The sequence below is a fragment of the Eulemur rufifrons genome, chromosome 15, assembly GCF_041146395.1.
Source record: "Eulemur rufifrons isolate Redbay chromosome 15, OSU_ERuf_1, whole genome shotgun sequence".
NCBI classification, from domain to species: Eukaryota; Metazoa; Chordata; class Mammalia; order Primates; family Lemuridae; genus Eulemur; species Eulemur rufifrons.
In genome coordinates, this window is record NC_090997.1 from 107,125,711 (window position 1) to 107,151,024 (window position 25,314).

The 25,314-nt window shown below is 51.4% G+C and overlaps 1 protein-coding gene across 4 annotated transcripts in view; it reads right to left on the bottom strand.

Annotated features, from left to right (window-relative positions):
* Positions 1-25,314, bottom strand: part of RPS6KA2 (ribosomal protein S6 kinase A2) — a 291,657-nt gene that overhangs the window by 64,365 nt on the left and 201,978 nt on the right. For all 4 annotated transcript variants that reach the window (XM_069487777.1, XM_069487778.1, XM_069487780.1 and 1 more), the window contains 2 exons: positions 12,730-12,846; positions 5,872-5,953 (listed from right to left, as the gene is read on the bottom strand). In XM_069487777.1, the coding sequence (XP_069343878.1) occupies positions 5,872-5,953; positions 12,730-12,846 (199 nt within the window). The remainder of the gene's footprint in view (positions 1-5,871; positions 5,954-12,729; positions 12,847-25,314) is intronic.

The window sequence follows — 25,314 nt, forward strand, 5'->3', positions numbered from 1 at the left end:
GGAAAGCAGCATTGCTCAAAGTTAGCCGGCTACTGTGGCCGGGAGGGAGCACCTGCGGCCCTTCCACCAGCGGGAGGCACAGCGCCCGCCAGCGCCTGTCACCCAGGGCCACAGGGGCGGCACCAGTTACAGCACAGGAGACAAATGCTTAGGAGGATGGAGGAGAAATGCACAATCTGGGCTGAAAAGGATTTAACGAGGGAGGTTATAAATGGAAACTATTACCGAGTAATTAAAGCTCAGAGGGCGCGGAGCATTCTTATTTAATACGACCTTATATCCCTGGCTGCGATTTTGCCTCCGTGGTAACAGTGGCTGAGGTTAGGGTTCCTCACTCTCTGCTCGCAGTACTCTGTGCAGGCCTTTCCAGAAGGCTGCGCTGCAAAGCTAGTCCTGCACCCTTTCCCGTTTCCTGCTTGTGAGCTCGTATCTTAGTGATTTGGATTCTGCATTTTGGTCAGTGTAGTTCTCTCTCTGTGTAGAAGGACTGGAAAATAGGCCATGGGGATCGGTCAGTCCTGCTGTAGCCGAGACAGCCAAGTGGGTGCAGCCACCGTTCCTGCCACCTGCCAAGAAGGGAATGCGTATCACCTTTGGGATGAGGACGTTGACTTGCAGGGAAAAGGGTTGGAAATGAGTCACGATAAAAACACAGGTGAAATCCTATCAGAAAAACGTCATTGCAGGATACAAGAAGCTGTTCATGTCAGAAGCTCTTTCCGCATTGCAGAGTGGCCTTGGGACACAGGGGTTCTGCACAGCGAACCCTCCCCTGGCCGGGTGGGCGCATCTGTGGTCCCAACTCGGGCACCGGCCCTCTTTAGCCATCAACGAGGTCACAGTCTCTTTATGTTGTACCTGGAGGGGCCACAGCTGAACCAAGACATGACTCTTTCTAACCAGATGGCCGTTAATGTCCAGCCCGCCCGCCCCTCCCCTGCTCCTCAAACCCAACAGAAGCTCGACAAGGCAAGTCCCAACACCTCTCCAAAGCCCCATCTTCATGGGGAAAAGGACCAGGGATGCACACAGCTGACGCTCCCCGACCCACCGCCTGGACCCGCAGCACTGCACACGCTCGAACCACCATTCCAGGGGGTGCTTGTCAGTATCATCCCAGTCTCAGTGGGGGAACCGCCGCCAGGGGAGGTGCCCCAAGAGGACACAGCAGCAGGGTTAGAGCTGGCCTTGGCTCCAGGGTCCAGATTTTGTGCTCCCAACCCGTGTATCAGGGCTTCCCCATGTTGGTGGCAGCCTGAAGACACCCGGGGGCAAGGGACTTGTCTGAATTCTCATGCTCAGACCAACGAACTGAGAATCCCCGTGAGGGGCCGCAGGCGCCAGCAACCTGAGAACGTGCCGCAGGGTGGAGAACCCCCGCTCCACACAAGCAGGGCACCTGTCAGGCCAGTACCTGTCCTGCCTGTCCCCTCGCCCACAAGGCGGTGCTCAGGCTTGTTTCATTTCTGGTCTTACGCTCGGGAATATGTTTCTTAGTCGTATATTCACCAATTTCCCTTATTAAAAAAAGCGGGGACATCACCCTTTGGGATTCATCATATTTGGAATGTGTTACACAGCATTTTCACCTGTAATAACTCCACGTGGAGGCACGAATGTAGAAACCTTGTCAATTTAAAGCAGTTGAACATTTTTAAAGTGTCCTTAAGTGCCCCAGAGACAAGCTGAGCCCCTCCATAGCGAGGTGAGCGGAGGAGGGGAGGGGTTGGGGGTGGAGCTGGGGCCGCTCAGCCTGCAGGGGACCTTCCTGGCTGCCTGAGCAGGTGACACCCTGAGAGCTGATCCGCCACCTCTGCAAGGAAACGGGGGCAGCGCTGACACTGCAAAGTTATCTAAGGACAGAATGGAGCTGTCAGAAAGGCTGGTCCCTCACGCAGGGTTACACAGGACCCACCGATGGCAGCCTTCGCCCTGCCCACGTGACAATCACCGTGTTTTTGAGAAGCAGGCTGGAGTTTTAAAACTATTTCCACAGGTCTTCCGCCTTCTTTTCATTTTTTTCCTTTTCAAAATAATTTTGCTATTCCAATGCCTCTCCCTTTCCCTAGGATGGCTGTCTGTGCTTTCGGGGCTTCTCTGTTGGCATTATGACAAACCGGGGCATTATGGAGGCGGAGAATGAGCTACAGGGTATTTGAACGACTCTGGCTAATGGCAGCAGAGGTGCTGGAGCGAAAACAAATTTAACGTCAGCTCTCCTCTCTCACAGGTGAGAAAGAACTAAGGCGCGGAGCCGACAGGCGTCCCTCCCCAGGGCGACAGCTGGCTGGTGCCGCAGGGAGACCAGGCCTCCCCTCCACGTAACTGGGCGGCATTGGGACAGGACCCAGTGACCACATGCAAAGCACCACTTTGTAAAGCTTTCCTATGTTCTCCTCAGAAAATAAATTCCAGGTGAATTTCTGGAAAAAATATCCATTCTTTAGTGACAGGCCATTCTGCAAAGCTAAAACAGTAAAAGATGTAAAATAATGTTTGCTTTTAATGCTGACTTTTAAGGAGCACAAGGAAATGGAAAATTTTTCCATTCTATGGGTATATGGTGCATTTTCACAATATAAAAATGATTTTACATATGCAAGCATATTTTCCAGAATATTTTAAAAATAACTTTATATTATAAAAAGTAAAATGTGTTATTTTTGTTGAGAACTTGAAATACAGAGTATAGAGAAAAACCCAAAGCTACCCGTAATCCTGTAACTCAGACGCCTTCACTCCGGCACACTTGCTACCAGCGCGGCGTCTAATATGTGCACACACATATATGCGTCCTACACGTCCTGCTGGGGGTCCTCATGCGCCTAGCAGCGTCACGGCCATTCTGAACACTTTTACACCCTCCCTGCTCCGGGTAACTGCGGGTCAGCAGCAGCTTCTCCAGGACACCTTGGACTGACTATAAATAAGTGTGCAGCCCCTGCACCCCAGGACAGTGAAGTCACCAGGAGGCGTGCTCTGCACATGAGCTAAGAGTCCAGTCCCCCCGACGGAGCCCAGGGCTTAGCGACGGATTAAAGAGAGAACAACTCTGCAGCTCCTTCCTCTCCTCGGCGCCTCCAGCGTGGGGTGCAGCCCTGGATCCCTCGCGCATTCCAGCTTCACGCCCACCTCTCCTCCCTCTCCTTTCAGGGCAGGGAGGGCGAGAGCATATTTGAGGGGAAAGAAGGAACAGTTATGATTTAAGGAGGAAAGGAACTATTCCCGGTCCCTCCTCATGCCCTGGAGAGGTGAATGCAGATCTGGATCTGCTGGTGGAAGGAGGAAGGGACGTGGCCCCCGACACGGCTCAGCTTCCTGCCTGCCTTTGTCTTAAGTACAGGAAGACGCCCGTCTGTGTTTGAGACCATAAATCACAATGCTTTGAGGATGAAAGGGTGGGTTTTAGCCAATGACCATGTCATTTAGCAGCTGTTCATTTAAAAAATAATGACTTTATCGAGCTATAATTCACATTTCACATAATTCACCCATTTAAAGTGTACAATTCAATGGTTTCTAGAATATTCACAGAGTTGTGCAGCCAGTTTTAAAGCATTTTCATCACCCCAAAAGAAGCCCCAGACCCACTAACAGTTACCCCCACCTCTCTGGCCCTCCAGCCCTAGAAAACCACGAATCTACTTTCCATCTGCGGACCTGCTGATTCTGGACGTTCACACACGTGGAACCAAACAACATGTGGACCTTGGTGCCTGGCTCTCACTGAGCACCGTCTCCGTGGTCCGTCCACGTCACACCACGTGCCGACGCTTCCCTCCTGGTCCCTGCGAACAGCGTTCCGTTGTGTGGATATGCCACAGTTTGTATTTCCACTCACCAGGTGGTGGACATTTGACTTCATTCCACTCTTTGGCTATTGTGAATAGGCCAACGCTGCCATGAATGTTGCCGTACAGGCTTCCGTGGAGACATGTTTTCGTTTCTCTTGGCTAAATACCGAGGTGGGACTTACGGTAACCTGTGCTTAACCTCCCAAGGAACCGCAAGAGCAGGTCACGTTCTAGGCCTTCAGCAGCTCCTGAGCTAACGGACGCCGAGTGCGATTTCCTGTTTCTATGGGACAGCTGTCAGGGGAGCGATCGCGGTATCCAAAGTTGGGGATAGAAAATCAAAACCTGGTTTGTTTTCCATACATCTTCTCATCAACAAAGAATAATTCCTTAAAATAGTATTTTTACTAGAATCTTGGAATATTTGGTCAGGTTCAACTGACAAACAGTTTTAGAAATATTATTTTACCCACAATAAATAACATTCACTCTAAAAGGCCTGGCTTACATTATGTTGCTATTCATAACACTGAACTAAAAACTCAGGTGCCTAAAATAAACTAGAGTGCCCCACCCGAGACTTTGTGTACATAAGAATTACTGGGAAAATTCATTCAAAAAGCCAAATTCTAGTCTCTGCCCCTAGGAGACTGTGAGTCCGTAGGCCGGGAGTGGGGCCGAGGTCTGTATTCATAACCACCTTCCCGCACTGTCCCCAACACACACGGGGGACTCTGATCCCGGCTGGCTACAGTGGTCAGTCTTACTTAATGGTGCTGACAACGTCAACCTGATTTCTCTCTTTGTAGCAACAGTCACCCAAGCCTTGTGTCTCACCTTCCAGCTCCTTGACTCGCTCACTTGGAAGAGCTCCTTTCCTCCTGCGTGTGCCTGACATGTTTAGAGTCTATATATGTTTGGTTACATGTGGCTCAAAATGTATGTCTGACTCTCCCAGCTGGACAGCAAGTCACCTGAAGGCAGAGAATGACGTTCTTTGATGGCTTCCCTGCGGGCGGTTGCCGAGGACACTGTGTTATGAGACCTAAAGGTTCAGGTGTCGCCCTGCATCTCTGAGCCTCACAGGGCCCCAAGGGCCTAACCAGGAGCCCCTGCTCCTGCCAGGTGTGTCCCCGACCCAGTGGGCAAGGCCCCGCCCTGCTGGCTCCCCTGTGAGCCGGATCAGCTCTACTCCCTACACTCTTCAACCCGACAGGCTTCAGTTCCCCGCCAGCCCCCAAAATACCTGAATAAGCCAGTCACATCTTCTGCAGGAACCAGGGGCCACTTCACCCTCTTGTCCTGCAACGCCATGAGTGCAGCCCTGCGTGGCATGTGGTGCCCCCATGCGTGGGAGTATGTGTAGCTAATAAACTGCCGTCACGGCACCTGCCCAGCGCTGTGTACTCAGCCCTGGTGTGTACCACTGTGTGTACCACTGAGGGCGGAGTGAGCAGAGGTGGCCGGAACGGAGATAGTAGGTGCTCAGTTAATACGCATCCATTGGCTAAGTGACTGTAAGCGTGGAATAGACATTTTAGATGACATCCTGACTTTGACCCTGTGCTCAGTGCTCAGGCTTTACTCGTGGGACGAGGGTGCAAAGGGGCTGTACAAAAATCAGGTGCTGGACTGCAGGTCTAACCCCAGTCACCAGGACTACAAAGGAAACAACACAATTGCGAATCACATCTTAGTTAAAACTGAGCAACGCAGTGTGACTGCTGCTACTTGGGCTGGCTTGTCCTGCCACGCCCAGTCGTAACAACCTGCTCTCCTCCTCGCCGCCCGGTTTCCCAAATGGTACTCCACGGAAGAACATATGCCGAAGGGTGGTATTTACGCAATATGGCTCTTCTCTGAGAACTGTGGAAACTTTGCAGGGATATTTTAAATATCCAGGGAAATGTTTGTACTGCTTATTATCAATCAGAGAGGAATGTGCCTGATTTGCTCATTTAGAGAAACCTTCAGAAATCGAGAACACTAAATAGGACGTGGATTCCCTCAGATAACAACCTAAGTAGAAACTGCAGTTGCATGTCCCGGGAACAGCCAGTCCCCTCGAAACCCTCACCTTTTAGGGTGGCCTTCTTGAGGACCTTCATGGCGTAGAGCTGCCCGGCGTCCGACCCCTTGACCTTCCTTACCAGGAACACCTTGGAAAGAGAAAACAGAACATCTGGAACTGCCGGGACCTCCAACCCATTTTCCTTATTTGATTTGACAAGGAGATACACAAGGAAGTTTAGAAACATTGCAATAAAATAAACAAACTGTAGGAACACTGAGAATTTTCTCCGGCATCCAGGCTGCCAGGAAAAGCTTTGTCTAACTTACTGAAGCTCTTAGTGACATCGCTACGTGCCTGAAGAAGAATCATTTGTGTTTGGTACCACTGACTTTCTGTTTTACAACAGAAGTAACACCACCCCACTTTTTGAAGATCAGCTGTTTAGAAAAACAAACAATAATCAGAAACCTTAAGGCAGAGCATGAGGCTTACTTTAAGCACCCCTCTGTCAGTCCCTACCGTGGGGACAGGCTGAGAGTGACTGTCAACCACCAGCAAAGGTTCTACCCGATTTTCAGGGTCAAGTGGTTTCTCTTATTTGAACTTTCTTCCCCCAAATTTTAGCTGTAAGTAGCTAAAGTTTATAGATGGAGTCAGCTTCTAACTGGCTGTTAAATATACTCATGTGGATATTTGGCAACACTTTCTGAAACACTTTTTGCTGTATATCATAGAGGAAACCAAAAAGAAAAGGTAATTGAGACAGGCTGAGTTTAAAATTATGCCCGTAATTTTTTAACAAAACTGATTTTAAAAAAACAACCCTGGAGTATCCTTTACGAAAAAAATCTTCCCTGAAAATGAACAAAATAGTACTTGATTTTCCTAAAATCATTTCCAATAGATGAGAAATCTGCTTGCATGATAAAGATCACACCCGAATTAAGTGCTGGTGGCGGCTAGCTGCCTCGTGGTGTGACTTCAGTTCCTCCTTCCCAAAGACCTCCTTTCCCCAGCCTCAAAAAGCCAGGAAGACGGCCGTTGTGAGTGCGTTTTGGGGTATTCTAGCTGGAGGCAAGCTCTACGGGCCCCAGGCTGGTCATTCCTGCAGCGCCACGCAGGCCACGCACCTAGTGAGCATCAGTGCGGGGCCTCCGCTCACCTGGCCACGGACTGAGGGGCGCCACAGGGACGTCCCCGCCCCCTCGGTTCTCCGCACAGACAGGGGTGCGCAGAAACTCACTGCGCAGGTGCTCCGAGAGCCGCGCAGGGGGACCCAAGGAGACCAACAGGTGTCAGCTGTAGGGACTCAGGTCAAGAAGGTGCCAGGAAGGCGCCAAGTCCCAGCACAGGACCAGCGCCACATGCGCGCCGCGCCCTTGACGCGATTCGGCTGCACCTGACCCGGCCCCGCCCTGCCGCCCTCGGGATCGCTGTCGCCAATCACAGCCCCTCGCGGGCGCGCGAACCTAGACGGGTCCGCGGGAAAGCGCCCTGCCCCTGCGCCCAGACAGAAGCGGGGACCGGGGGACAGGGCGGCGCCGTTCTGTGCGGTCGATGCTGCCTCCCGGAGCGAGGCCGTCCTAGGAAAGCAGCTAGCACAGGTATCCTTTTTCTTTCAGGGTTTGGGACTACATTGTCACGCAAAGTGGATATTGCCTGGCGTGTCTATGTGTATGTGTACCTGTGTGTCCCCACAGCTGGATACACAAGCCTGCGGTGCAGCCCTGGGGAGACAGTTTGGGGTCTCACCCTCACTTGCACGGCCCTGTGGGACACAGGTATGGCCCTTCTGTGGGACCAGGGGTCCTGGTGGCTGTCGCCGACAGTCCTACTGTAGCCCTGCCAGTCACCACAGATGGAAGGACTCTGCCTTGGGGAATGTCCCCCGGCACGGGGACGAGCTTCCCCACAGGCAGGTAGACACATGACAGCAGTGGTCAGAGAGGGGATTTTTGCAGCGAGAAAAGCATTGGTGCTTAACTCTCGAGTTCTTCCCCTTTGGGTCACGGGAAAGGCACACACTGTACAGCTTTAGTCTCCATCTGATGCTGTCATTCCTTTCATTTCTCCAGCCCGTCCGTGGTGCCTGATAGATACATCCATGTTGACTGATTAGTGGTGCTGAGCAGAGTCCGGGCAGCCAGGGACGTGCAGCCGGGCCTGCCCCCTCGGCCCTGTGGGGCAGGAGGGAGGTGACGGGCCAGGCTGAGCGCACGGCCCTGGGTGCTGGAGAGGCCACGCAGGCTGAGGACTGTCCGTTTCCCACGACAGGAGAGAGGAGGCGGGTCCTGGAAGGCTTGGGAGTGGGATGTGGCGAGGACCCCGCTGCCGCTGGCCTCTGCATTCTCACCTGCCGCTAGGTGGGGCGGTGACGGCAGTGAAGGCAGGTGTGCCCTGGGGGCCCACAGCCCTGAGGAGGTGGTGCAGAACATTCCGGCAGGGGGCTGCCATCCCCTGTCATGACGCCTGGGGACTCCTCAGAGGTGTGGGGCACGCTGGGCACCGCGTGGAGGACAGTTGCCTCGGACTGTTGCTCACACCCGCGGTGGACTTTGCTGGGTGGCAGACGCAGCCACCTGTTCTATCACCGCGCAGCTGGCTTACGAGCTCCCAAGACGGGCATTACGATGAGGAAACAGACCCGGGCAGTAAAGCCCCCCTTCCCCGTGGGAAGACACAAGGGGGGAGGGAGCAAAGTGTACGGGGGTTGTGTGGGGACAGCCCAGCCTTCGGAGCGTCCAGAACCTCCTTCTCTCCACCCCTCACCAGCCCCTGCAATAGGGACGCACGGCTGCGTTGTCTCAGGGAGCAGTGGAACCCGCTCCACTGAAGTCTGCACCAAAGGCCAAGCCGCCAATTAATAAGATTTAGTTTAAATGACGTCAAGTGTCGCATAGATATTTATACAGGAAACTTTTTTCTCCATTGAATTTTAGGCTTTAAACGTGAGAAGACTGATGGTAATGGCTAATGTTTACACTTATCTGTCTTTAAAAAAAGAGTTCTACTTTCATTTTTTTAAAGACTAGAAAAATTCCACTGTATCGTGCGCATCAAGCTCCTTGCGCGCGGTCCTGCGCTCCGGCAGCCAGGGCGCCACTGGCAGGCAGAGAGCCGCGGATGCTCAACAGCAGGATGCAAAACCAACTTCGGTCGGAGAGAGGCGCTCGCTGGTAACAGCGACATCTACCCGGTGTCGTCAGCATCTCCCTCTCCTGCTCTGCATCATTCTTCTGTCACTTAGGAATCAATTTTAATGCAGTGGAGTAAGTTCCGACACAACGCAACAGCGCGAGCAAACGTGGTCACTGAGCCTTTAACACCCAGCCCAGCTGGCTCCTTCTGGTTCCCTCACTCGTTTCAGAAGTGCCTCTCCCGCAGCTCCGCTGCTCTGCAGAGACGCCCTCCAGAACCGCAACCTGGCGACAGATGCCACGTCATTCTAAATAGCCCCAAATTGTCATGGGTCACCGTGATCAGCAAAGTCACTGCCTGGTTCTCCCAGCAAGGTTTTCAGCTCTCTCAGCTGCAGTTGCCACCAGTCTGCAATATTCCCCCAAGGCACGAGGTGCCACAGGCATGCACTGTTCGGGGACTATAGGGTAACAGTCTCCCCCAAAAGGAAGACATCCAGAGACTCAGTCTTATAACACCACCGATTAAGTCATGGAAAGGCAAGGACATTTTCTGATTTCGGTTTGTCCCCTTCTTAGAATGTGGGAACCTTAACTTACAGCTCATTCCCCAGAACATATTAAAGGGAAAAAAAAAGTTTCTGCACCTACGCTTGGCATTTATCCGTACAAGGACGCTCAAGGAGCAAGTGAGGGGACGGAAGGAGGGACAAGGGGGCCTCTGAGCCCTCAGGGAGCGTCTGGCCTGCAGCACTCACTTCAACGCGAGCCCACTCCGCCGCGTTCCCTGCTCCCCTATTCAGTGTTTAAGCTGCTTTTCTCTTAGAGGATAAGGCTGTTTGCATGTCTTTCTCCTGTCCCAAGCACCATCTATGGTCCTGCTCTCCAGACGTGGTGGAAGTCACAGTGGCTTTGCTTTGCAGGACCAGGTGGGGACCTTGTGTGCTCCAGCACATGGGACACCTGGAGGCTCCTCACCTAAAGGGTCCCTGGTAAGAAATCCCCCGACCAGAGATGGGACCCTCTGAAGGCGACAGTTGCTCCTGTCACAGGAACAATCTCACTGTGGCTGTCCAAGCAGAGAGCAGTGACAAGGAGAACATTATTAAAGGGCTTGCACAGCCAGGGGCACGATGACAGTCCCTCACACGGTGCCTGGGGGCGGCTTGGCATCGAGCAGGCGCTGCTGCGAAGGTCTGAGGTGGAGAGCGCCCTTCATTCATTTCTGCATCTCAGGGTCTGCGGTCATTAAACACGAAGGAAAGAATGGAGCAGCCCGGGGACGGGGCTCCTGGCAGGGGCTGCCGCGGGGACGCTGGAGTCCAGATTCGCACGTCTTTGCTCCTGGACAGCTGTTTAACAGGCGCCGTCTACAGGACAGAAACCTCCCGCCCTGCCCTTCTTTCCCCTTGCAGGCAGCAAAGGAAGATCACTCTCACGGAAGGATGGACTATTTTTATCTGAGATGAGAAATACGATGCAAAGGGGTATGAGGGCATCTGGCTTTTCCCCTTCTCGTCATTAGTTTTGCTTTTATAAAATAACTCACAATAAATTTCTGCATGAAATTGGTATCTGTGACTCTCTAGTGCCTATTGTTGGCTCCAAACCTTTCCAGGCACCTTCTGAGTGAAGCTTTCGAGAACAACGAGTCCTGTTCCCATGATTCTACCGGGAAGACCTGAGCTTCATGCCCATGTCAGCCTTGGCCGCCCCAACGGCATCTCTCACGGCAGCGGCTGGGTGGCCCACCACGCAGTCCCCGAGGTGACTGTCACTGCACGTCCTGCCACCTCCCCTTGCTGTCCTTCCTCACAACTGGACTTTCTCGCTGCTCAGAGAATGACATGAGTAGATATAAAATGAGAAGTGGTGAGAGGCCAGGAAGGAAGGGACAGGGTCTTAAGGACATTAACACTCCAAGAGGATTCTGCCAAACACTCATCATTTTCCAAAAACCATTTTGTTAAAAGCAAAATTAAAGTTCAAAATTTGAAATTTGAATGAGGGAGTTGGAAAAGCCTTTTCTCCTTTCATCATTAATACCCCAGTTCTCCAGAAGGACGTCCCTGAAGGATACTCAGGAGCCTCGGCTTTGAGCCTGTGTTCCCACGGAGCTCGGAAAGCACTTCCCGGCTCCGTTACCAGGCGCTCGGGCGCTTCGACCGTGAGATGGGCCCGGGTGGCATCTGCACTGTGGGGGGAGTCACTCGGCAGTGCGGCTGGTCAGCCAAGCCTCCAAACCTTCCTGGGCCCCAGCCGCGAGCCAGAGCTCCTTCCCTCCGGCGAGGGGCCATGTAGCTCGGTGCCGGCACAGGCTGGACCTGCTCTCAAGACCCAGCATGTGGGCGATGCCTGCGAGAGGCAGAAAAGGGAGAGACCCCTGCTTGTCTGCTTCCAAATCACTGTGCTTGGAGAAAGAATCAGCCCCTCTCTCATTTTCCCTACATTTCTAGCTGACGAGACATTCCACTTCCGCAGTGAATGGGCTCTGCCTTCTGTGTTTCAGCGGTGGCTGTTAATATCGTGAGAGACTGGCATCTTTATTTCCCCACTTCCATAAACACCGTATGAACCCTATTAAATAGCCATTTTTACAGGCCCCAAATCATTAAATACTGGTAATGGTGCGTGGCTCAATCTAACGTACTTGTACAGGCACCAGGATAAGCACATGTTCCCTACCACACTACCATGTGGAAAAGAAGAGATTCTACTGTATGAGCATGACAGACATATATTTTGCAGGCAACCAAACTGACGTGCTCTGTAGGAGGCTGTCCGGGACATTAATGTGCTATTAATCCTACCTTTATATCAACGGCACCCAGACTGCCTTTTGATGCAAAGTCATGTGAAGAATGCAAAGATTTGGTGAATGTCCACATGCTGCATAAAAATAGCTACTTTAAAGAGTTAGCACTATTCTGCTTACACTTAAGGAACGGTTGGCTCCGTGGTTTGTTTCAGTCCCGTATGTTCTAGAAATCAAGCTGTCAGAGCCTGTGTGTCTCTAACAGCAACACCAAGGTGAGGGAGTCGGCACTGCACTGGGGAAGTCACGCGTCATCGTAGCCGAAAGCTCTGTATTGACATCGTGTTGTAGGTGGATGTGGCATTAAAGGAGGAGCCAACTAGTTCTCATTTCCTGAAAGAAATGAGCTTTTACTGCTGTAATCTGAAGGTGAAAAGAGAAAGGAAATGAAAAATTCCAGTGCACACATACGTCTCAGGCAACTGCTGGATGGGATTCGTGTCGTATTTAATCTGTAGAATAATTACGTGAAGGAGGTAATATTATCTCCATTTTACGGATGGGTGAGCTGAGGCTTCAAGAGGCAAAATAACTGCAATGACACAGGGGTGAGGAGGGGGCCGGCTGCAGCCCCAGCCTTCCTGAGTCCCGAGTGACAGTCACGTGCCCACCCAGAGGGGCGCTGTTCTTTCTTTCCTTTTTTTCTTGTTCTCTTATTTTTTCCTTCCTTTTGGAAAAACAGCTGTTGAGGATGCTCTCTCTGAGACACACTGGCTCACGTTCAGTGACTCTGCTCACATTGGTGCTAACCCTAGGGAAGCTAGTAGAGAGGGAGCCAATGTGTGTGTGACGGTCTCCAGGGCACAGGTGGTCCTGGTGAGGCACAGCTCCGCGGTGACGGGACCCCGCTGTGCAGAGTGGGGCCGAGGCCACACGAGGACCACCTGCAACTGTCACCCAGCCAGGTTCCGCCCACGTCTCTTCCGTGTTCAGGAACAAAATCAGATCCAATCAGGGAGTTTGACTTACCTTTCCGTAGGACCCTTGGCCTAAAACCTTCAGCAGTTCAAACTGGGAAGGGTCTGCCTTTTCAAATCCTTCCTTCACATGGTGACTGATGTCGATTTCCTTCACGATGCCTTCTTCCTACAAGAGAGCAGCGACAGGTGACACAAACACAAAGCCAGGGCTTCCTTCCCCGCAGCTAGGCGAGATGGGTGAGCTACGGGGCGCTGGAAAGCTGTACGCCATTTAGCTTTATATAATGATCTTGGTGCTGTGCGCCAATCATTGTTCACTGCCACGTGAGCTTTTATCGTTTCTTTTCTCCACAGATTTTTGCCATTTGGTTTTACCAGGGATACCTAAAGGTCCTCTCAGTGAAATGCATCCGTTCCTTAACAGTTTGGGCAAAAGGTTCGGTATGCGTGAATGCAGCCACGACGGAACAGAATGACCCCTGAGGATGCTTCTGTTTTAATGTCAGCACTGCTGAGCTCACAAGGCCGTCGACAGGTCCCCACGCCTGCACGTGGTTTGTGCAGTGCGGGTGGTCTGCTCTGTGCTCCCCTTCACGCTATCCCGACACCTCTGCCCCCGCAAATGCAAGGAACCGTCCTTGCTGTCTTACAGATTGTCATGGTTCAGCAGAAGCAGTCAGATGAGATTTTCTGCCTGCCCAGAAGCTAGATTTTTCCGTAGGAAAAAGAGTCTTTTAGTTAAAACATGGACAGAAATCTTTACAAATTTTCATCACAGAGCTTCCTTCCTGTCCCCAAAGACACATTCCTTGCACAGGGGCGGGCTACCTGCCCAAATGCTGGCAACTGAAATGGGAGCTCTGGAAAACAGGTGTTTTCCCCAACACTGGACATCAGAGGCTGACTGTTGCCGGAGTTTATCTCTGTACTTCCCCGAGAGTCCCTTTCAACCCTTCCTACACCCCACCTTTCCACACCTTCCCACACCTTCCCACAGTGCCGGCACTGGGGGAGGGGCCAACATCAGCAGGAGCCGGATAAAAACCTCCTCTGAAACAGCTGCCAGGAATGGCACGCAGAGTGTGCTCTGGGAACCAGGGGCTTTTCATACGTCATTTCTTCTATTCATTACAAAACGCTATAAAGCGGAGATCTTCGCCCGAGACTCTGGTCACACAGCGAGAAGTGACAGGTGGGTTCCAGTCGAGCACGGGCTTTGAAGCCACATATCTCCTCCTCCTATTTCAGTCTAAGAGCAAACACTTTCGAATGAAATCAGCAAAAACTTACATTACAATGTTTGAAAAATTCAGTTTCTCAAAATAGTCACTAGTAAATTTTATTACTTCACCTCCACGTAACAAATGCAGACACCTGTAAAAACAGGAAGGTGGTCTTGGCTGTGAAAGGCACCTGCAGTTATCTCTGGCTTTTCCCTCTGACAAAGGAAACGCTTTGATCTCCATATCCTCGTGGATTATTTGCTGTGTTTGTAAAAACAATGGTTTATTTATTTGTGAAGACAATGAACATAGCCAAATTGATTCTGTTTTGTCATTCATGAGGTTTATATGAGCTCAGAAGATATAAAATTGTAATTTCATTGCTTTATAATTACTTCTTGAATAAATAAGTAAAAATGCTGGTGGCATCGCCCAACCAAAGGGCATTATGTTTATGTAGATCATAATTTGGGGGCAGAGATCACATTCTAAGACGTTCCAGCTTTATAGCTCAGGAATTGCAGGATCACTTTAGCTACAGGAAATTTTGCAGCGTTTGCAGTGAAATCTCCCGATTTACAAGGGATAGGAAGACAGAAACGGGGCCTTGGGGCTCTGCCTGTGTCACTCGTGTTGTCTACAAGGACAGCTGCATCCATGTGGCAGCTGAAGACTGGCTTCCCACGTAGAAAACAAAGCCAAGAGCTGAAGTTCCAAAACATTCTCCAAGTCCCCATAGAAACATCCATGCTATCTTTCCCTGTCAGACCTGCCAACGGAAGACAGAAATTGAAGAGTATTTGCCATTCAAATAAGAATAAAATGTCCCTCTTCAGTGAAGAAAACACTTTCCCGGAATGGGCCCCTTAACGTCCCCTACCTATGCAGATGGCATGAGTCACCAGACTCCCAACTTTCCTCCCAAAATAACTTCACTGGTGCAGCTGTGTTAATGCAACACGTGTGCTATGGAAAAGGTAATAGTCGCCGAAGCTCATCTTTCTGGGGCTCCATCCGGCGATGTGAGCCCACGAGCACTCACACTGATGCACAGAAGGTGGAATCCAGCACGTCCACCGGCGCAGGGCGGGCCCAAGATCAAAAACGGCAAGAAGGCAGCGGGCACAGGAGGCTGACTCCACCTCCACGGCTCTCTCCCACAGGCACATCTCACAGCACTTACGTATGTTCCCTAAAGGCTTCTAGATCCTTCTGTTCCTTCAGCAGCTCTTTCTGAAGAGCCTTGGCCCACAGCTGGGTGAACGAGCTCACACCACCGTCGGGCCCCGGTCCTCGGCGCTGCTACGTGGGACACACATCAGAGGGCCCTGCCCAGCAGGAGCCAGCAGTACCCAGGCCAGCACACCTGTCCCCTCTGTCCCCTCTCCCCCCTAGGAGTCCCCTGGGCTCCCCTGCTCCTGGTATGCCGGCCTTTGAGTGGGCTTCACACCTTTCTAAGAGCACCCAGCTGGGCCCCCCAGGCCGCCTCGTCCACAGCACCCCGCCTTCATCTCAGGAGTTCACCTTCTTGAGTCAGTGCTGTAACATGTCAAATCAAAGGTTTAGATGCAAATCTCTCAAAACACGTCAAGGTTTGTGCAGATTCTTGCTGTCAAAGTATTTAGAGCAAATGTACCTGAAGCACATACATAATTTCATCTCCTAGAACAAGACTGAAAAAGCCAGTTCTCTTCTCCAATAATATTGCAGCACAGTTCGTTTCTCATTTAAAATCAGTAAGGTCTTTAGCAGCAAAGAATCTTAGGAACAAAGAGTGTCACTGTCACATTTAGATTTCAGAGTTCTGCATTCATGGTGACAGTGTAGCTTGAACTTGACTGAAGACACTTAACTTTGTTCTTCACTTTACCAAAAACTAAATCAAAACAAAAGAAAGAGAGGCCTGGCGCTCAGGGAACCTGGTGCTGGCGGCAGGCTCTGTGTGAACAGAAAAGCGCAGATGAAGCCAGGATGCTGCAGGCGCGGCGGCTTCACCCTTTCTGCTCAGCCCGACCCTCTGAATCATTCCACGGATATTGCCCTGCAGGGCAACCAGAACAAAAGCATCATTCATGTTGCATTTGGAAATAAGCGCCTCTTCTCCTTTGGGAGGTAGGTTGCTTCACCTAGAGCTCTGCGGATCTTAATGCGATTCCCTCTGGAAGATGAGGTCTGCTGCTAAATCTGCCACCTACATGGCACTAGACATTTGGTTCCTTGCAAAGCTCCTGTGAGTGGTATTTTTAAAAATAACTTGAGAGATTTGGGAGGAGAAGCTGGTACCATGACCAGGTGCTCACTCCACAAGCAAAGATGCCAAAAATTTTGTCATGTGAGAGATAAAAGCTGGAGATACAAATTGTTTAAATGATGCTAAAATGTGATAAAACAACTTGTGACGATGGATTTTTAAAATCCCTGCTGAAATGCATTTGAAATTCGGAGCCATGCAAAAGGCCCCCTGCAGGTACTGCAGCGGTGGGAGAGGCCAGAAGATGGAGGGGCAGGGACAGAAGTGGCCGGGCGGGGAGGGGTTGGGGGGTAGAAGGGGTGGGAGGGTGGGGGCTGCCCCAAAACAGCTCGCCTGCCTTTCTCCAGCCAAAGTCACATTCTCAGGTAATTTCATCTGTTCTGAATCATCTGGTTTTCATGTCACTAAAAGTATGACATTTATGAAAAGTAAACATTAAAAGCTGTGAAATATTAATGATAAAGACATAGGAAATAAAAATTAGGCAAGTGTTAGCTTTATTTCCGAAAAAGGGTGAGAGGTCTATTAACAGAAATCACAGATTCACGTGTAGGATATCAATGCCCAGAAAAATGATAGAATAAGTTATTAAACAGCTAACTTCTTTCTACTTCTGACATTGTCGATAGACTAGCAGATGTCACAACGACTGGTGAACGAGACCTGGCTTTGAAGAGGGCTTTGGCAGAGTCTTCCTGACGCTCAGGTGAGCATGGGGCTGGGTCACATGAAGGGTATGATGACCTGCTCTTTATGTCTCTCCGTGAACGTGCCTGCTTTCACTGGTATGTGCCAACGTGACTTGAAATTCTAGGACCAGCTGCATCTGTCCAATCAGTTCCTTGGGAAACCGTTTCTACAGAAGTTTCCTTCCCATTCCGAACGGGCTAAATACACATGAGCAGCTCAGTGCCCAGCACCCCTGCCAGCGAGAGTGGAAACCAGACTGTAGGCGGGCACTCGCCGGCATCTAGGTAGAACGGGAGGGCTTTGCTTGACAACAGATCCACCGCACAGTCCCGGGGGAGGGAAGCTCATGGAAAACGCAGGATGAAATGTCAAGACCATAGATAGGAGCTCGGAAATTCCAGGAGTGGCACCGTCACCTGCGTAGGGGCGGCCCCACTCCAGGTCGCCGCTCCAGCCCTGGAAGTTCTCAGAGCTGACACCGAACGTTCGCTCTGATGCTTGGCCGGTGAATCTGGAGGGAGAGAGGCACGCAACCACCAGGCTCAGCCCTCCCCCTCACCATCCACCCTGGAATTAGCATTTCCTCCGTCCGCCCTGCGGTGCCCACACGGCGACAAAAAGGCAGGGGTGGCTGGTCGCCGAGGGCTGGCTTTCATGCTCAGAAAGGGGTCTCAGCCGAGCCGCTCACCGGGGCCCTCAGGACAGAAGCTGGGCTGGGCTGCGTTTAGGGAGCTGGCCAATAACACAGCAGCGAGAGGGAGGACCCACAAACAGCCCCCACTTCCCCTCTCCCTTTTCTCTTTCTAACCAGAATCCATTCTTGCTTTTCTACCCCCAACCCCTGTCCCTCCTGGTTACTCGGGCAAGGAGATTTCTCCCATTACTGTTGTCCCTGTTTTGAATCAAAGCCCCACCCTTGCTGCTTCTGTCCTCGCCCCATGGCCTGTTGTCCCCTCAAGTTTTCCCCCTTCCCTCCTTCTCAGCCTCGGTCTGCTGGTATTTTTATAAGTCACAGGCTCCACAAACTGGCCTCTGCAGGCTGGGGTTATAAACGGTGATGGGCAGATGGCAGCCGCGTCTGCAGGGCCCCTCCCCACAGAGGACACTTGCAGAGCAGAGAGGGGCGTCCCCCGACGCATGGCCCCCGGTACTAGCAGCTGGCCACGTCCCGGCACGGGCTAATTCCAGCAAATGCCCCAGCCCTGGGTCTCCCCGAGGAAGCTGCGCACTGTGAAGTGCTGGGGAGAAGCCATCCTAGCTCGGTGCTGGCCCCTGGACGTGGGGTTCAGGTGTGGCCCCTGCCCCCTTCCACCTCACCCCAAAAGTGACCTTCAACGATTCCCTTGATAGAGAGTTGCTTCCCGCATGGGGGGAGGAGAAAGCAGTTAGTAGACGGGGGTGTGTCCAGATGCTCGGCAGGACCCCAGGGGGCCTCACAGCTGGGAGGGACGGAGACCGTGCACCCTGGGCCAGCACACAGGAGCTTCCTCGCGGGACAAACACCTCTACGTGGGGCAGTCTCTGCTCCCGGCAGTGGGACGGGGGCCTACAGGGGCTGGATTAAATCTGGACTCTTTAACGCAGCTTTAAAAATAATGCCACGTAAAATCCCACAGAGGGTGACACAGTGACACCAGATGCATACCTGGTGTGCCCTGAATAGCAGAAATTGTTTATGGCAATGTGTCACCCTGCCTTGGAAAATTCCTTTATTCACACTTAGAATAAGTTTCCTTTGGCTTTGGTATGTATAGTATGAAACTGCAGTAAGAGATGAGGGAAAACTGGTAATGTCGGCTTCAAAATCACAAATGAAAAACCTACATCATGACAAACTACACGATCAGCATAATTAAGAAACTGCAGTCATGCCCAGTGGGGTAAACTTCATATTTCTTTACCAGAAAAGGGGAAATATAATCTCTCCAAATATCACCTTCTTCCAGACACAATTATCTGCACATTTCTGATGTGATATCCTCGTTCTTTTCCACAAGTAACATTTTGGCAACTGTTTGGTGGGGACCCCTGTCAGAGTCAGCTGCTGGTCCCTGTGACGTTTCTGACGAGGCAGAATAAGGAAATGCCGATCCCACCGAAGGAGGGAAAAAAAAAAAAAGATGAAAGCCAATGGAAAATAATTTGGATATCATTTCTGGATCAAGGAACAAGCCTACTAATTGGTGAAAAAGAAGGAATTTTTTTTTTTTTTTTTTTTTTTGAGACAGAGTCTCACTTTGTTGCCTGGGCTAGAGTGAGTGCTGTGGCGTCAGCCTAGCTCACAGCAACCTCAAACTCCTGAGCTCAAGCAATCCTCCTGTCTCAGCCTCCTAAGTAGCTGGGATTACAGGCATGTGCCACCATGCCCGGCTAATTTTTTCTGTGTATATATTTTAATTGGCCAGATAATTTATTTCTATTTTTAGTAGAGACGGGGTCTCGCTCTTGCTCAGGCTGGTCTTGAACTCCTGACCTCGAGTGATCCACCCACCTTGGCCTCCCAGAGTGCTAGGATTACAGGCGTGAGCCACCGTGCCTGGCTGAGAAAGAATATTTTTAAAGCTATTAAAATTTTTTATACTCAACTGCAAGATTCCTCCTGTGCCTTAACATGGAATTTCCAATCAGGGCACAGAAGGCAGACACACACATGAACAGCGTGGACAGCAACACACACGTTCCCACACGGCAGGCAGCCGGGACTGAGTTAATAGCTTTTCCTCTGGGAAGTGTCTGGGAATGGGTGGTAACAATTTACTGGAAACTGACAAAGCACAAAAACATGTTTAAAAGTCAAATCAGCTACTATGTCTGTAACAGCTAATTAGATAACTGAGTTAAGTGTGATAAATTTATTTCTCTTAGTTTTCTAGATATGAAGGGTTTAATTTTTTTGAACAGTCATTAGCAGTAATGCAAGCAAAACCGAGGGCAGTCATGTTTGTAATGTGTGAGTGATGGGTTAAAAATCCCTTAATCTTTGAAGGAAGGTTCAATGTGAATGGTTTTCCCAGATGCACAAAGCAGGTACTTGGGCGATGGAAGAGAACCGTTTCCATCCAGGCAGAATGCAAGCAGCAGCCCAGCTACCTTTTCAGTTTCCTGCTAGAGGTGGATCATCCTATCATCCTTGGAGAAGGTGCCAGTGTGGTCAGCAGAGTTTGAGAAGGTGCAGGACGTGTGGCTGTCCCTGGGTTTGCACGACTTTCCCTCTCCCAGTGATGCTTACACATAGAATCCAGACAAAGAACAATCAAGAACTTCCCGACGAGTTTGACTGATTTCAGTGGTAACAGGCAGACACTCTTTTACCCATTTCCAAAACTACTGAAGAGATGAAAATTTTGAACAAAAACGTCATTCAAAGGTGTTCATTAAATAATCATCCTTCTTTCTTCTTTTAAAAGACCAACCTAGTTATTTTACATTTTAAAAGATTATGAAACATTTTGTTTAGACACGGCTGAGAGCTTTCAGATGGCCCCAATGTTCCCAAAGTCAATGTCACCCTGCCCGCTGCCCGGCCCCCAGAACTGTCAGCGCTGGGGGAGCTTGGCACAGAGTGCTGGCTCGAATGGAATGGAGCTACCTGTTGAAAGCCACACATGCAGTTGTTTTTGCCAATATAAGCTATAAATTGCAGATTTCCAAACAGCCATGAGAATGAATCATTTCATTCATGAGATGAAGTGTTTCAAGGGAGGCGACAAACTGAAAAGTGGTTTTCACAGGACCGTGTCCTTTCAGACTGTCTTCGAACACAACTTAACTACATCAGCATTTCCACTGTTATTCACAAACACCAAAGACTGAGTCTCTCAAGATCCGCTGCAGGCCACCACTGCAGCCCCTGGCAGTTAAAACTCGATTCCACAACGATGGGTTTCACCCTCCTGCAGAGCCTCACTGCCCAGTGGCCCGTGAGGCTGGTGGAAAGACGCTCTCTTACCCAATAAACTCGTACGGGAGAAACTAGAGGTTATGCACAGATTTATGACAGTGTCAATTTCATTATTCTTTGACTCCTCCGTAGGACAGGCCATGTTTTATAGTAAAGCCTGTTTTATTCTCTGCTGTGCCCCTTCCTACCTAGAAGGTGCCTGGCACTGCCTTTACTCCGCAAGTATCTGCATGAGGAATCATGAAGACTCGTGGAGTGTTCAGAATAGCTCACCCAGCACCCTCCTGTCCGGCAGTGCTCAGGGCTCCGCGCGCCAACACTGGGCTGCAGAGCCCACCCACACGATGGGATCTGACCCCTGTTTACGGCGTAAGACACAGGCTGGAGAACTCTCCACACTCCTGAAGCCATTATTGGCATTATACATACTTTTAAGTTCAAAGAATTCATGTTATAAAAGTTGTTTTTTTAAAAAATCTATCCTGACGTGGGATCCGGCAAAACGCTTCGGCCACATGTGACAGTGGCAGGTGTCCTCGTTTACATCTGCCTGAGACAGACTTTGGTGACGGTGGAGAAAATCCCAAAAGGTTTCTGAAGCTCTCGTAGGAGAATGTCAAGACATTAACTATTTATACTACAAAGAGTGGTTTTCTCTGCACACAAGGAAGACCTGTTTTGGTTTGGTGGCACAGCAGTGACAGGCCAAAGCCCACTCCTGCACCCTGTAGGCCGGTGGCAGGCAGCATCCGGCAAGAGCCGCAGGCGCATCACGGCTCTCTACGAGTTCTGCAGTCCAGCCATGACCTTGATCTTCCAGGTTCTATTAACTGTTTGAAAGCTGAACGGTTTCCTTGTCCTCAGCACAAGAGCACACAGTAATGTGCTGCTGCTGAATTTAACCTTCTCACAGGAGGCTACACTCAAACCCTGGAGGCATCGAGTCCCTCAGCCGCTTACTCATGTTTACACACTTGCTCTTAAAGCTAAACTCCTTAATGCAAGACAACGCTTAGGAGAAATAGGAGTCATTAATAGAATGACAAGGACTGGTGGTTCCTGGGTGGCATGTGTCCTGGGCACAGCAGGAAGGAACCTCAGAGACACGTCGCTGGCCCAGCCCCGTCCTGCCTGCCTTTCCCTGCCATGTCTCCGACTCGGTCAGTCGGCCGGGACCCAGCCGTCGCGTTGTCACTGCTCCCGGGCGAGCGCAGCGCACTGCTGTACACAGACGGGGCGAACCCCTGCACCAGCACAGGCTGACGCGTTTAAAACACAAACCCAGCCTCCTGTCCTCTGTTTCTGAGTGTCTCCCATTGCTCTTCCTTTCCAGAAAGACAGCCCTGGTACTGTCATGCAAACCCCTCTGAGGTCTTCATCCGCACTCGTGGGCCCGCCCAGAATGTGGCCCCACTGGAAACCACAGAGTTGGGTCAAAGTCTGTTCACGGGAAACTCGTGTTCACGTCCCAGAAGGCGCTTTCACCTGCAGGCCGCCCAGAACCGTGGCTGGAAACCGCACTGGCCCCCGTGTGTGTGTGTGTGTGTGTATCGGTGTCTGTTGGGGGGTGTGTGTGTGTGTGTCGGTGTCTGTTGGGGTGTGTGTGTGTGTGTGTGTGTGTGTGTCGGTGTGTGTTGGTGTGTGTGTGTGTGTGTGTGTGTGTCGGTGTGTGTGTGTGTCTGGAGGGGTATGTGGAACCTTCCAGTGCAACTCTTGCAGCTGCCATCAGTGAGGCAACTGGTGCAGTTCACAAGTTCAGCTTTCTGCTACTTCTTCCCACAGAGCAACATATTTTTCTTATTATACTTAGAATTTTTCAACTGATTACCCAGGAAATTACTAAGCCCGTTTCCCAGAAGGAAGAGATTGGCAAATTTTCACTAGTTCATGCGAATTTAACTTCTGTTTCAAGCCTCATGACTAACACGTTCCGCGACTGCCAGTCCATTTCACAGAGAGAATGTGAAATAAAGCGCAACCTGCCTCCTTTTGTTGAGAGAGTCGGATGCAAACAAGGATTCACAATTGCACTAGAAGCTGCTGGCTGAGTAGAAATCCCACAGGAATTTCTGTTCTGCGTCTGCTCCTCTCCCTGCTGCAGACCTGCACCCTGTGTGGGGGAGGGAGAGTGGCACTCACAGCCGCGACCTCAGTCACGGGGCCCCGCGTGACACAGACTCGGGGCGGCTGGGTGCTGCGGCCCCGCCCGGGCAGGGCCGCCCATCTTCCGTCTGTCCCACGGCCGCACTTGCCCAGGACAGCTGCAGCCCGGCAGCACAACCAACAGGCTGTCTCAGAGTCCTGGCTTTGACTTTTTCTAAAGAAAACAAGTCTGACCTTCCCTCCCTGGGAGAAGCCTACCTATGCTGGCGCTTCTGACTCAGCGTGGAGGAGACACTGTCCAGCGCGAGCCTCAGAAACACACAGATCACACATGTGCTCAGGGCGCACCACATGAGAAAAGTCTCTGGTTGTACAAAGGTAACTGGTAATTTACACAACCTGATTTTGAAGGGACTTTGGGGAATTACTGCTTCTACACTTTTCCCCTACGTAGCTAGAATACTGTGCAAGGGACAGCAGAAAGCAGCAGTTCACTAAGCACCAAGGAAAAATTACCAGTTTCTCTAGCAACTGGGGCTCCAATATACTGTGACAGGCCGAGCCAGGAGCACCCAACCCCAGCAGATAAACATGCTTCCTCGCAGGCAGGTGCAGGTTTGCAACGGGAAACAGGGTCCTCCAAGTCCAAACCATTCGTTGCTTCTCTGCGTAAGAGACATTTCCCCCATCCCCACTGATGTCTGAGGTTTCTTGATTCTGGGAGAGGACAAAGAATCACCAGGGACCGCAAGTACCCCCTCCTCACCCAGCCATGTCCCCGCATCCCCACGTTGTCACAGCTGTGGGCTGTGTCACCTTGCTGGCAGGTAACAACACATGTCAGGCAGATCATGGGAGAAAGGAACGAGATGAGGAGATGCCTCCTCTGGAGGAGGGCTGGTGAGGGGCGGTGAGGGAGGGTCCTAGGGCGAGACAGCTGGGAAGGGGGCCCTGGGGGCTGCAGCGGGGCAGTGAGCTCAGGCTGGAAATCTCAAAGGAAAAAGAGGTAGTTCCTGATCCTCTTTCTCCTGCAATGCAGAGATTATCGACACGCTCTTGCGTGGGAGCCAGTCTTTGGGGTGCAGTGAACAGCCTGTGCCTGAACTGCAGGACGTGACATGAGCAGGGTCCCCCTTCTGCTCAGGATCCTTGCTCCAGCCCCTGGGGCGCCGGTGGCTCACCTGCCTCTCCCCGGACTGCTGTTGGAGGGTCCCTCTCGGGTCTCAGGCACAGCCTCGCCCACTAGGTGCTAAATTCATCCAAACTGACCCTCTGCACCACGGATTACTGGCTACTGATGTTATGGGTATTGTGTCTTCATTCCTCCTGGCTTGTGAGTCCATAATGACTCTCCTCCCAATACCCGACATTAAAGGAATGGACATTCTATAGTCATTGAAAACTACCCAAAATGTTCATCTCCACCTTTGGGTCAATTGGTCTTTTCAGCTCACTAGCCCTTCACGGCAGAAGAATAGAGGACCGTGGGCGAGCCCGGGAATAGACCAAACCTTCCTTTATCATCAGAATAACAAAACTCAAAAGAGAATGTGAGGTTACTGTTTTCATGTAGAACACAACGCCTCTGAATCCAACTGTGTGCACCCAGCGTCACTATTCTAGGTGGGGTGCCCACAGTCTTCCGGTAAGTTCCACCACAAACCCAAACAAAACACAACAAAAAAACTGCCAGGGCGCTCTTTGTAAAGATGAAATCCTCTACTAGACATTTCCCATTCTTTCACCAAGGCAGACGGAGAGGCCGTGGGAGGCGGGTGCGGTGGCGTGACCGGCTGAGCGGCTCTGTCCTCTGGCCACATCCACGAGTGCCCAGTTAGGCGAATGCCAGGAGACCCACATGCCAACACCCAGGCCCCAGGGGCATGAGCCAGCGCCTACTCATCACATCCTGCCTGGCCAAACACACTTCCTTTCTGTCCCAATTGCCCAGCGCCCGCTGACCACGCAGAACGGAGGGCGCGGGGTGCGGTGACCATCGCCTGTCTCCACTGAAGGCCCCGAGCGGCGGGCGGCAGCTCCCTCCCACACACAGGCCAGAGCCGGCTGCAGCCCGCGAGTGCAAAGGGCACACGCCTGCAGGGCGGGCAGCCTGGGCAGCAGGCGAGAGACTCCCCGACCTCTCAGACCCACACGGAGTCCTGGCCACTACGTCCTCCGCAGACTCCACGGTCAGGTGGCTGCGGTCACTCTGGGGTGGGTTGTTCTCCCACTTGTCAGTGACTCAGTCAGATTAACATGAAGTTCTGTTTGTGGAGGTTCAGGGAAAACGGATGGGCTGAAGGATGCTAATATCTCTCTCCCCGGCATCCTAATTGGGTAACAGGGGCTGGCCTAAGAGGACCTCTGTCACCTGAGTTGAAAGGGGAAAACTCAGCTTTTGTGTTTGTGTGTCTGTGTGTTACCAAAAATGTTTTAATGACGTATCATATCACATAATAGACGTAC